This window comes from Metarhizium acridum, assembly GCF_019434415.1.
Source record: "Metarhizium acridum strain ARSEF 324 chromosome Unknown scaffold_1, whole genome shotgun sequence".
In the NCBI taxonomy this organism is placed as follows: domain Eukaryota; kingdom Fungi; phylum Ascomycota; class Sordariomycetes; order Hypocreales; family Clavicipitaceae; genus Metarhizium; species Metarhizium acridum.
In genome coordinates this window covers 3,151,452-3,163,557 of record NW_027094015.1, presented here as the reverse complement: position 1 = coordinate 3,163,557, position 12,106 = coordinate 3,151,452, and the positions used below count along the sequence as shown (strand labels likewise).

Below are 12,106 nucleotides of genomic sequence, written 5' to 3'. Positions count from 1 at the left end.
GGAAAGACTGGTACTTTCACAAGGTCAATCGTCACATCAAACGGGAAAACATGACAAAAAGAAGAAGAAAAGGTTCCTTTCTAGTTGCGGGAACAAAGGAATTAGGTGTGATGATGGCGATGCGCCACAACGCGGGGAGTGTGCCACCAAGGATGGAGTCACGAGCGACCACCGAGTACCTAATGCAGAGTAGTGAAGCCCGAGAAATGTCGAGTCTGGGTCTGATTCCAAGAAAACCGTCAACTAATGCTACAATCCATCAGCGGAAGTTTTGGAAGGAAGGAAGGAGTGGAGAGTGGTGACTGCCACGCAACTGCCGACCGTCATTCAAAGGCAAAGGGGGTCATGTGTTCTCGCAGATCATGCATGAGGCATGGATGCCCTGGGGGAAGGTTAATTAAGTCACATCGGTTCGGACGAAATCTGACCATGGCTGCTTGGAATAAAATGAATATTACATAAAAAAACTTCCGAACAATAGCTAAAAGAAACGACGTCACGCACTTTCACTGATGCCAGAAAGGGCATTACAAAGGGAGGAACCCCCCCCTGCCAAGACACTTTCATCGAGTTGTACGTAATAGCCAAGCCAAAAGTCAAAAAAAAAAAAGGGCCCCAGCTACCCCAGGTGCTTAAGCGGCTCATTATGATTCGTCCATCTACGGAGGTAATAGTTGCCTTACGGACGGGTCCGCAACTTATGTACATCCATGGTCCAGTCCAACAAAAAAGGACAAGCCCGTCCAAAAACGCCCGCTGCTCATTTTGTAGGGAAAACAAGAAGAAGGAGAAGAAGAAGAAGAAATTGCCCAGTCCCATCCTATCCATGCATGCCAAGGTATATATGATGTATACCTCTCCATTGGCGACTACCAAGTCAAGCCCACCGCCTTGCACTCATACTTGTTCGTCTGACGCGCGTCCTGCAGCAAGTTCTCAAACATCCAGCGGCCAACATCCTCCCGGGAGATAAAGTACCCGACCTCCTTGTGCTCGACGCCCTTCTCGCTCTCGACGTGCACGCGGATCTTCCTGTCTGGCTTCTCCCCGTCCTGCAGCAGGCTCGGCCGCACCAGGACGAACCTCTCGCTGCTGCCGTACAGCGTCTGCTCGGCCACCCTCTTGTCGGCGTGCGGCGCCTTGAGGCCGACGTGGTACAGCGGCACAAAGAGCAAGGGGACGTCCCGCCCGTGCTCCGAGATTCCTGTCGTGCTGACGACGGCCAGGAGAGGCCTGCCGGCGACGCCATTTGAGCGCAGCGTGCCGAGGGCCTCGAGCAGTGCGGCCACGCCCTTCTTGCAGACGTCCGGGTCGTCCATGGTCAGGTTGGCGTTGACGGTGCCGCCAATGGAGAAGTTGACCGCATCCACCATGGCCGTGGGGTCAGATGGCCTTAGCAGCACTTCGCCCACCGCCACGGCGTCGTGAGCGTTGCCCTGCTTGAGTATCAAATTGCTTGGCTTGTCGGGGAAGTGGGCTTCCATCTTGGCCGGGGTGCGGCAGAGCGCAACGCATGTGTAGCCTGCCGCAACGGAGCGTTTGAGCGCCGAGAGGCCGCAGCCGCCGGTGGCGCCAATAAAAGTAATAGCCTGCGTAGTAGACATCGTGATGGTGCTTGCAGTGCGTAGCCAGGAATACCTTGGGTATTTGCTGATGTATTCGCGGTTTTGCTTGAATGTATGGTGTATTGTGTAGTGCCGCTAATTACGATGATGATTGAAATAAAAAAGAAAAAGTTACAAAGCGAGGATTACCACGCATATTTATCTCTTGACACCATCCGCATCTTCCGTCATTCGCCATCGGCGCGCCTCGTCACTCGTTACTCGTCACTCGTCACTCAACACAAAAGCCTCGTCATTCCACGGCCAGGTGTATTCATCCGATGGCACTTGTCAGACGCGGCGTGGCTTGTGTGGCGCAGTACCTCCAATCTGATAGTCCATCCACCTCTGAGCCCGTGTCCAACACTAACAGGGCTGGAGTCCATTCCAACCGATTGGCCCGCCCCGCCCCGCTCGCGCCTTCGCCCTTTAGTCGCGGCAACCCGCAAACGCGCTCCCCTCGCCCCGCTACCGTCGGCCACGACGCATCTAACGGGCGACATCTTGGTATATCCCCACGAGCCTCACTATAGTTGTCCCGAGGCGATGGGCACCGCGTGGCAGCGTCGTATCCAACGCCAATTCGGCCCCGTCAAGCTTTTGACAACATCAAAACCTAAAGCTTGGCAAGGGATCCTCATCAACTTCCCAATCTAGGAGAGCAGCATCACCAATCGCCGTCTTGTATCCAACCACGGCGACATGTCGGATGTACTTGGTCTCTGTATATATGTGTAGTATCGAGCTGCTTGATCTGCCCCAGAATCCGCCCACAACAACAAGCGATAGCTACAAACTGTCTCAAAGCCGGCTTCCATCAAGATTGTATTTGCCGTATTTGACTCATCTTAACTTTGAGCTGACTCCATCAAGTAGCTACAATGCTAACCAAAGTCGTGTCGGCACCTCATAAACGATGGGTTGATCCTAAACTGCGTAGTACCCCCGCGGGCTGAATGCACATTCGCATGGGAGCGAAGTTGCCCAAGGCTGCTCCTGGAGCAGATATACATTTACTTTCTCAAGATGATTGCGTCATGTTGCATTACGACCTGGAAAGCCTAGATACTGTCCAATATTCTTGTTCAATTAACAATGTGAATGGCCTTTTTATTTCCAAGGAATGGACGACCAAAGGTCATTAAAGTTCGGGGCCGAATACAATATGGGCCTTCACCATCTCCTTCAACCAAAATACTGAAAAAGAGAGAGAAATGCAACTCAAACTAGTACCAATCCCATACATACAGTGTGTGTGCTAGTGAACAATGCTCTTAGATACAGCAAACTCAAGGCATAGCCATGCCAATACTGTAAGTAGAATGACACGCGGATAAAACACCCCCGTGTAGTAAGCAGAACAAAATGAAGGCAGAACAAGTAATCCAAAGAGCATAGGAAGTAATGCTGCACAAAACCCTTCCAAGCCATATCGCGCCGATTCGCCCACGAAACAAAGAGCCATATCATTTAGGAACGTCTGCGCGCTTACAGCCAGAAAAGGGCACAGCCAGCAATGACCATTGCCAATGCACTAGCGCTCGCCCTGGTGCCACTGTTCTTGCCATTACCGCTCTGATCGCTGTTGCCACTGCCACAATCCTGGTTGAAGGTGTTGGCTGCACAGCCGCTGCTGCTGCTGCTGCTGCCCGAACCACCGGATCCTGAATTACCGCCAGAGCCGCCAGAGTTGCCACCAGAGTTGCCACCAGAGCTGCTGCCAGAGTTGCTGCCAGAGTTGCCGCTGTGGTCTTGGCCAGTACCTCCGGAGCTGCCACCGGGAATGGTGGCTGCGGTGTTCTTAGGCTTATCGGCGCTCTGTGAAGCAGAGGCCTTGTCCTTCATCATGTTGAATCCGGTACCCTCGAACGACCCGAGGACAGTGTCACCCTTGCCATCAACAACGGTGTCATTGGTTCCTTTAACGCTGTTATAGGTGTAGCTCTTTCCGCTGTTGGTGCCCGGAGCACTCTTAGCATTGTAGCACTCCATGGTGACCTCGGAGAAAGTGGCGTAGAAGTAACCGACATTCTTGATATCTTCGGCATCCCAGTCCATAGGACCACCGGCCCAGTCGACGGTGCCCTTAGCATTGGTGGAAGCACCGCCTGGCCAGATAGACAGCTGGACACGAGCCGGAGTCTGCGGGTACATCCAGCTTTGCGAGGTCTCATTCCAGGTGTCTTTTCGCAGTTTGGTGCGGCCAACCTGTCCGTCGACGAGCCACTCAATTTTGTCGGGGGTCCAGCGGATTTCATACTCATGGAAGTTGTGGAAGGTATCAGACAAGCTAACGTTTCCAGAGTTGTGGTAGTCAGGAATACCCTGGAAGTAGTAGTTGGTCTGAGCAGTTTCGAGATCGACACCGACGAATTCGTAGTCAATTTCATCCTTTACGTCCGAGAGCAGAATGAAGGCGGTAACAACACCACGGCCACGGCTGGTCTTGAACTTGGCCTTGACGTTGCCATACCACATGTAAGAGGTGGAGGCTAAAACAGTTCCAACACTGTTCTTGGGCATGGTCAACAGGACATTTCCATCCTTGGAAGCAGGCTCTCCCTGGGCTACCCAGTCCTTCTTCGTAGAATCGCCGTAGTATTTGCTTATATCGACGATGCTGTCGAGGTTTGTGAACTTAGCCGTCTTGTCCGAACAAACCGGTGCGGGGACACAGGACGAGAGATTGTAAGACATGCGAGGGTCACAGCCACCCAGACAGAAGGCACCGACACCACAGTCGCCATATTCTGCAGACGGGAGAGGACACAAGTCAGCAAATAAAATCATGCTGCGTCCCTACCAAGAGACAGAAGCGCAAGCCGGAGGAGGGGGAAACTTACGGGAACAGCAAGGAGCATCTTGAGGACATTTCTGCGTAAGAGAGCACTTGGCCGCCAGAACAGAGCAAGCACCCAAGAGGGTGGTAAGTGCAACGGAGCGCAACATGTTCGAAATTAGAATAATATGGTTGCGAGTCGCTGCAAAGTGTTCATTCCACCAGCCCAACGAAAGCGGAACGACCAAACTTGATAGACAGTCGGACAGACGGAGAACGACAAGTCGCAGACTGATGGCGACAACAAAGAAATTATGTCAAGAGTCGCGATGGGGAAGGAACAAACGCACAACGCTGCGGCTGTCGGAACTGGAAATGCGCAGACGCAGGCGACGGCGAGGATGAAACGAAACGAGGAAGCAAAGCGAATGTAGTCGGCCGCAAAACGAAGGAAACGGTCCGTAGTTAGAGTTCCTCGACGAACCTAGCGAAAGGCTTGTTTATTATGTTCAGCGCGTGAGGAACGAAGAATGATACTTCCACGAGCGAGGAACTGGAGTGGCAGAGGGCTGATGGAGCTGGGGATGAGACACCAGACAGGTCACACAAAGGGGCAGGGCCTTGGGCCCATCAAATCCAGCCCGTCCAGCCGAGCTGAACAAATGGCAACCGGTGTGCCGTTGCGTGGCACGACTCGGGCCTGGCAGCCTGGCGGGTGGGGCTTAAGAACAGGTACGAAGTGCGGAGTACTTGTCTACTAGTGCAGGAGCTAGAGGGCAGGAGAGAACGAGCTGTGCCAATTTTCTCCGGAGAATGCCACCCTACAGCGTGTCTGCAGCGGCTGTTCGGCACGCGTTTCGGGGCCAGTGCCAACCAGAATCCGCCTACCATTTGAATTCTAGTACGGAGTACCGCAATACCTAATCGGTGCGCTCAGGGCCTGCTTGAGCCGCCTCTGTGCTACCAGGGAAATCCCAGATTGTGCAACCTGAGCTGTATTCTATCACTCGCACAATCTCGATGGAAACATGGAAAAGGAACAAACGCTTTTTTTTTTCCTTTGACGTCGGCAGCCTGCATACGATGCAGGGACCTGCCCAATATCGCCCTCCTTTTTTCATTTTTGTGGCGTACATCAGTTTTCAGTGACACACGCATTGCCCAACGGAACCAAACAGCTGTCAGAGCTCAGCAGATTCGCCGCTGGGTAGAAATCGCTACCAACTTGGATGCATTGGCTGAAAGGCCAGTGAAGATATCTTACGCCAGGCTCCCTTCTTCGATGGAACGAGTGACGGTCGACAGAGCATCACCTCGTATTCCTCCTGTTAAGATGAGTTGTCTAAGGAGTAGCTCACGGTACTTCAAGTATTAAAATAGTGGGGCCGATGCACGGCACAGGGGGGACCGGGGGGAGATGATACCTTTATAATACTCACCGCGCGCTGGGTGCAATATTAAAGAAATAAATAGATTTCAAAAAGAATATGCCTATTCATAAATGCAGTGTGTAATTTTATGATATTTGCCTATGCAATTCAGAAGTCCCAAAGTTGTGCATTATTCGCTCGTCACCCATCATGTCTGCGAAGTACTAAAATGCGGGCTAGCAATATGTGGGGCTGCCTCGTTCCCAGTTTAGAAGGCTTCAACGGCCTTACCATCCCTGGCATGGCCCAGAGGCGCCGTTGGCGTCAACGATGTCACGCCAGCGGGAGAAAAAAAATACGAACTGGAGCAATGATCAGGTAGGGAGTACTATTTTATTATGCTGTCTGTCATTGGCATGCGAACTACCCCAGAAGGTGGAGAGGCTCGTTGATTCAATGTTGCCCGTCTCGATCTACTTGGTACCTACCTAACCCGACCCTACTGCCTTTGTACATAGGTCGGCAGATGTACTCTGTAACAGACTTGACGTGAATATTGCAAGTCGGTAGTTCATCAATGACGGTGGCGCGCTATCAACGGCAACTCGGCAATTCACTAGACACAACTGGCGCCGGCAGTTTAACCCCCAGAAAACGCCGTGGTTCGTGGACATTGGCTATTCCAACGTGCTCGTGACTACTCCGTACCTAGATCACCTACCGCATGCTGTTCAAGTAACAAGTCGCGCCTTGACGTCCCTCACTTCGTCTTTCGCCTTGCCTTGAAAGTCTTGAGAGGATCGCCTTTTCTAGTACCAACCCTAAACCCACCCCGTTTCGTGCCTTTGCCTTTTCGATGGTCACGTAGCTTGCCAGGTTTTCTCAACGGAACAAAGCCAATATCATTTTCTGTAAGGCCCTTCTTGCCATCCTTTGGTAACAGGTAGTCCGGAATGTGCTTCAAATGAGCTTGCTGTCTTGCCGTTCTCAGTTCACCGTCATGACGGAGGTGGTTGATTTCCGATGGGTTCTCTTCAAAGTATCTGCACTAATGTTAGAGCCGGGCATCGTGGGACCTCACTGGAGTACATGGAGATCTCACCTCTTTAGTTTTTCGCTCTTCATTAACTCCTGACGCAATTCCCGGGTTCGCGCCTCGCGAACCGCTACCTTGGTAACAGCACGCAGAGCGTCGTTCATGCGATAGCGAAAGGCCTCCACTTGCTTGGTGTTGAAATTGTAGGGCTTGATTTCCTTGCCCTTCTTGGCCTGTTGCTTCGTGATTCTCGCCAGAACCTTTTCATCATTCTCCGCACTTTGGATCGATGTAGGCATGTGTTTCCGGAACTGCTCCTTGGGAATAACAAATGACAACGCCATGCCAGCCTTACCAGCCCGTGCCGTTCGTCCAACACGGTGGGTGTATGACGAAGCGGATGTTGGGAGATCAAAGTTGATGACAGCGGCCACATTCTTAAAATCAATGCCTGCGCGTCGCGTCGTGTTGGTAAGTATGAATATGAATGATGGTGAGCGCATTCGTCGGGATTATTGAAGACATACCTCGAGAGACACCGTACTCCTTGTCTCGTTTTGATGCCTTGCGCTTCTTCTTAGGTCGTCGTTCTTCCTTCTCCGCATCAGAATCCTCTTCCTGGTCGCCTTCATGGTTTTCTTCCTCATCAGCTTTTTCTTCATTTCCAAGAACCTCCTTCTCGTCTGAGGCAATAATGATGTCATAAACGTTGCGGTTGAATTCTTCCACGACATGGATTCTTGAGTTTACAGGTAGTTCCGAGTTTAGAATACAGCTCCTGATGCCAAACTGCTCAAAAAAGAGTTTCAATCGGTAGCATCGGTCGACGTCGCCGACAAATATTATACATTTGCCCTTGACCAGCTGGAGCTTAAAAATGATGTAGGCCAATAGGAATTTCTCGTCCTCGGCACACCTGTCAATATCAACTGGTTAGCGATGGCGATTAAATTTCCAGCACGTCTAGAAAATGTAGACCTACTTTGTGAACAACTGCGTTATCCCCTCGCCTTCAGCATCGGGCTCTTCAAGGTCAAGCAGAGTCGGAGCGTTGTCGCGGTAAAAAGTCTTCTTGAGCGAATCGATTTCCGTTGTAAGGGTGGCGCTCATCATGATAGTCTGTATTCCCTTTGGTATTGACCAAGACAGGTTCTCCAGATCCTCATCATACCCATATGATAGTAGCAGATCAGCCTCGTCCAAAACAAGGTGGGTAAGTTTGTCGAGGGAGAGAGAGGACTGGTTTGATTTCACATTGTACCAGGCTCGTGCGGGGGTAGATATGACAATGTCGGGATTCGTGGACAGCAGAGACCTCTGTACGGCGTCGGACAGTTTATCCGTCAACTTGACAGCGCGAACATCTTTGGCACAAAACGAGGAGAATTGTTCGATCACTTTGAAAACTTGGTCGGCCAGTTCTCGGGTCGGTACCAATATCAATGCGGACGTCGCAGCGACAGTTTCGGCCTAAGGCTATGTTACAAGGAGATCAAGCGACAAGATGGCAATCACACCACGACGACGTACGGCTTTCTTCTTGAGGATGGCAGTCAAGACTGGAAGGACATAAGCCGCAGTCTTTCCTGAGCCAGTCTTGGACTTGCAAAGAACATCTTTTCCATTGAGCGCTAGCGGGATGGCTTTACGTTGAACAAGAGTAGGCTTGAGAAAGGTCTGTTCAGCAACCGCCTGGACAAGACGAGGGTCCAATCCAAGATCCGCAAATGTGAGCTCTGCGTCCCCTGTTGACTCTGCTTTTGTGCGTTTTTGGTTTTCAGGTTCCGGCGATGGCACACCATTCTGATCGAGCTTACGCTTCATGGTTGCGTGTTGCGTGTGTATTGAGATGGTGGTCCTAGAAGCCAGAGGGTGCTGAGTTGTGGCGACGAGTTTGCTTCCAGAAATCGTTATCAGATATCGCTGGAAAAAAAAAAATTGGCCTCAAGCTCCGCTACGCGGCAGACACTAGCCTCCCGCAGAGTGGGCCGCACGGTGACATGATTGATTTCCGTCAGCAAGTGGTCCTACCCTATATCTCGTCCCACCCTCCTATTGTTTCTCTCTAAGGATTGCGCGAGCGACTTGGGATGGCATTGTGTTTCTTCTGGGCTTCCTCCTGAAGCTACCTATATTAAATATGACGGGTCAAGAAATGATTACTGATACTGCGCTTTTGCACAGATTTGCCTACCAGTATGTTTTCAAGTAAACAGAACCAGGCGTGCAGGTATGATGCCGAAGGTCCGTCTCTAGTTTCGCCAGCCCTAATAGAGTGCGAAAGTCACGGCATAAAAGCCCACGGTGGATATATTCACAACATTGTTTGACGCCTCAGGCTGAGGAAACCCCCCTCCTCCCAGGGATGCCGGCCCAAAGACCTGCAATAATGCACATGCTATTGATACTCTGCAACTCAGATAGAAGCTTCAGGAGTGGATCGCTTCCCGCTTCCCGCTTGCCGCGTCGAGTAACTGGTACCTCGTCACGGACGGCCCTACGAGGTTTCATGTACCCCTTGCGGTGGGGCCCGGGATCGCGGCAAGATGCATGGCGTGGTTGTAGGAGTACTTCGACAACAAGTCACCACCAGCTGGATATAGATCTACACTTGCATGGCCGCAGGGCCAGCGAGTAGCTCGCTGGTGACTTTCCATCAACACCAATATATCTTTCACGTAACCGTTCCGTCGTGCAAATAACTAAAATTGGGGTATAACTAAGGAAGTTGGCTCTAGTTTTCCGGACAGGAAATTTCAAGACGATATCCTCGCAAAGTATCCAGGATGGCTGTCAAGCCTCGCAAAGGATTTGCCTTGTCCATCATGCTTCTTATCATCAGGAATAAAAATAAAGCTACCATCGACTTGATACCTTTTTCCCTTCAAACCCTCTGTCGCCAACAGACAAGCACACCACACACGTGCCCGTCGCTTCCGGTTGTTACGAACTCAAACCCGAATCTTCCCACACAAGGCGGCCGCCATTAAATCGAAACCTGACTTATATCCCATCACTAAGGCCGCCAGACTGTGAAGCCCATTCTCTGCCGCCGTGTTCTCCTACTCCAAGCGAAAGCAGAATCCCACCCGAAAGCCCTGACCAGTTCCAGACTCAACTCGAAAACATACAACCAAACATCTAGGTACAGAAGCAGCATACCAATATTGAGCAACACGACCACAACAAAGGAGAGTGAACAATGTGAACACCCAAGAGAGACACAGGGAATAAAACCCCACTTCAAACAAGACATGCGCGATGCATCTCATGGTCCTATTTGTCCTGCCTTTTCCCACCCCGGTCATCATCGCAACGGTTTCATGTTGCAGCTGCACAGATCATTCACCTACAGTGTGTCAGAATACACACTGCCACTGCCCCGTGACGGCCTCTTGGCAGATTAATCGCGAATTAGAGACTCGCGAGAGTCCAGTACCGTATACCGCTTGGCGTTGCAAAACGATTGTTGGACCAAAATACACGGAAAAAGAAAAACACCCAAGCTAGCCGCTAGAAAGAAGGTTGCCCAAATTTGATCAAGCAAGCACTGTACAAATCGACATGGCAGGGGGGCAAAGGAGGGTCACTACCTGCCCTTGCCGTTTGCGAAAAGATCTGCGACAGCATTAGATTGGCTGCGACACTACAGACAGCCACAACCAGAAACTGTGACGCATCACTTACCAGGGAAGTGCTCTTTGGCATATTGTTCACATGCCTAATTCGATTGTTAGCAAGGTGACGCTTAGGTCATGTATCCAGTTGACATTTCGTACCTTTGCCGGCTTGCCGACCTTTTGGCCAATCACTTTCCACTTGTTATTTTCGTATTCTTTGATTGCGTTCAACAAGGCTTGGCTCTGTTTGCATCGGTTAGTCTAAGTGACAGATATACTTGGACCCTATGAATACTTACTTCATCTTCAGCAAACTCGGCATAGTGCATATCCTGGGTAAAACATTAATACACAAACATGGCCTCATTTCCCATCTAGTCAGGGAGAAACAAACCTTGTACCAATGCTTCTTGACTGAACCTTCTGTTCTGGTGGGGAATGTCTATTTAAAACGATGATGAGCTTCGATTCCTCGGTCACAAGGACAGAGTGACATACCTTGGCAATTTCTGCCCAACTGTTACCCGAGTCTCGCATTTGTTTGAGCCGCAGTTCTTCTTGCGGCGTCCATGGGGTATTAGTACGACTCTTTTTGGCCGGAGGCGGCTGCACAGGCGTCGTCTTGGCATCTTCTGTTGGAGCCTGTGGCTGCAATGTCGAGGGAGCAGCCTGGGGAGTGGGAGGAGTGGGAGCCGGAGGTTGAGCCTGGCTTCCCGCAACAGGAGCAGCAGGCGCTCCAGTAGCCGGCGATGGGGCAGTATTTGGAGCAGGTCGCTTCCGCTGGCGGCTCTGTTGTGTTGGCGTGGGAGTCGCTGCCTGCTGTTGAGAAGCTGAGGCATTTGGAGGTTGAGGGACATTCATCGGCGGTTGGACCGGAGTAGGGTGATGCTGCTGCTGCTGCTGCTGCTGCTGGGGAGGTATTCCCGACTGGGGAGTTCCGTATGGGAACTCTATGCGCTGATCGGTTCGGCGTGCCATATCGGGTTGGTAGGGGTGATTGCTGTTTGCACATACTGGTCAGCAATCTTATTGCTAGGCAACGCCGCTATATCGAGTTGACATATCAACAACATTTTCCTTCCATCCATCCTACCCAAACAGGAAGACGGGAGGGATTAGGAGAATGAGGGTTGAAAAAGGGCCCCCTCCAAAAGACGGCATGAGCGCAGCGTCACGACATTTGCTATAGCGCTGCACTCATGCCGCGTTTGAAGACGACAGCGAGCGTCGCGGCTTCACAGGCGAGGCCGGAGCCAAAAGCGACCCGACCACTGGGCGCGGGTACCAAGGAAGGAAGAACATATCTCCAAGGCCAAGGCCAGTGGCACGGCTGATGCAAATGACAGTGACAGTGGCAGGCAAAGTTTGGAGGTACCTGGGACAAAGGGACAAAAGGGACGAAAGACTATGGTGCCGGTACTTACTGCATGTCGTTGGGCGGATGGGTGGAGTTGGCGTAAACATACTCCGGCACAGGGCCGACCTGCCACTGCTGCATGATCTGGATGCGACAGGAACAAATATCGTCAGCGTCAATTCTGGACAAGAGGTAGCGAGAATAAAAGGACCAGAGAAAGGCGAAGGCGAGCGCAGGCAGGACAAGTTCTTGTTTGCGAGAGGTGGCCAGCCATTCTGGCAACAGGCATGGGTCCAGCTGCAGCGACGCGGCTGGTGTAGCCCCAGCTATGAGAGGCTGT

The 12,106-nt window shown here is 51.6% G+C and overlaps 4 protein-coding genes across 4 annotated transcripts; all 4 read right to left on the bottom strand.

Moving 5' to 3' along the window:
* Positions 1-608: 608 nt before the first annotated feature.
* Positions 609-1,940, bottom strand: J3458_000939 (uncharacterized protein). The gene has a single exon (XM_007809749.2). The coding sequence runs from the start codon at positions 1,602-1,604 to the stop codon at positions 870-872; it is 735 nt and encodes a 244-aa protein (XP_007807940.1). The 5' UTR covers positions 1,605-1,940; the 3' UTR covers positions 609-869.
* Positions 1,941-2,225: 285 nt separating this feature from the next.
* UTR2 (putative glycosidase CRH2) lies at positions 2,226-4,994 on the bottom strand. The gene is made up of 2 exons (XM_007809748.2): positions 4,448-4,994; positions 2,226-4,354 (listed from the first exon to the last, which is right to left on the bottom strand). The coding sequence occupies exons 1-2, from the start codon at positions 4,551-4,553 to the stop codon at positions 3,093-3,095; spliced, it is 1,368 nt and encodes a 455-aa protein (XP_007807939.1). The 5' UTR covers positions 4,554-4,994; the 3' UTR covers positions 2,226-3,092.
* Positions 4,995-6,134: 1,140 nt separating this feature from the next.
* DBP9_1 (ATP-dependent DNA/RNA helicase) lies at positions 6,135-8,702 on the bottom strand. Its single transcript, XM_007809747.2, has 5 exons — positions 8,320-8,702; positions 7,772-8,259; positions 7,317-7,705; positions 6,856-7,240; positions 6,135-6,796 (listed from the first exon to the last, which is right to left on the bottom strand). The coding sequence occupies exons 1-5, from the start codon at positions 8,611-8,613 to the stop codon at positions 6,514-6,516; spliced, it is 1,839 nt and encodes a 612-aa protein (XP_007807938.2). The 5' UTR covers positions 8,614-8,702; the 3' UTR covers positions 6,135-6,513.
* A 1,676-nt stretch (positions 8,703-10,378) lies between these two features.
* On the bottom strand, positions 10,379-11,907 carry J3458_000936 (uncharacterized protein; the record flags this gene model as incomplete). The annotated part of the gene is made up of 7 exons (XM_007809746.2): positions 10,379-10,407; positions 10,477-10,510; positions 10,569-10,652; positions 10,709-10,741; positions 10,804-10,851; positions 10,908-11,409; positions 11,834-11,907. The coding sequence occupies 7 exons, from the start codon at positions 11,905-11,907 to the stop codon at positions 10,379-10,381; spliced, it is 804 nt and encodes a 267-aa protein (XP_007807937.2).
* Between the last annotated feature and the right edge of the window lie 199 nt (positions 11,908-12,106).

What these genes read in the sequence shown, in the direction of transcription:
- J3458_000939 (XM_007809749.2), bottom strand. Translation starts at nt 1,604, where the DNA reads ATGTCTACTACGCAGGCTATTACTTTTATTGGCGCCACCGGCGGCTGC.
- UTR2 (XM_007809748.2), bottom strand. Translation starts at nt 4,553, where the DNA reads ATGTTGCGCTCCGTTGCACTTACCACCCTCTTGGGTGCTTGCTCTGTT. An exon ending in AGATGCTCCTTGCTGTTCCC is followed by an intron (nt 4,355 to 4,447) that starts GTAAGTTTCCCC and finishes TCCCGTCTGCAG; the next exon opens with AATATGGCGACTGTGGTGTC.
- DBP9_1 (XM_007809747.2), bottom strand. Translation starts at nt 8,613, where the DNA reads ATGAAGCGTAAGCTCGATCAGAATGGTGTGCCATCGCCGGAACCTGAA. An exon ending in CCATCCTCAAGAAGAAAGCC is followed by an intron (nt 8,260 to 8,319) that starts GTACGTCGTCGT and finishes ACATAGCCTTAG; the next exon opens with GCCGAAACTGTCGCTGCGAC. An exon ending in AAGAGCGAAAAACTAAAGAG is followed by an intron (nt 6,797 to 6,855) that starts GTGAGATCTCCA and finishes ACATTAGTGCAG; the next exon opens with ATACTTTGAAGAGAACCCAT.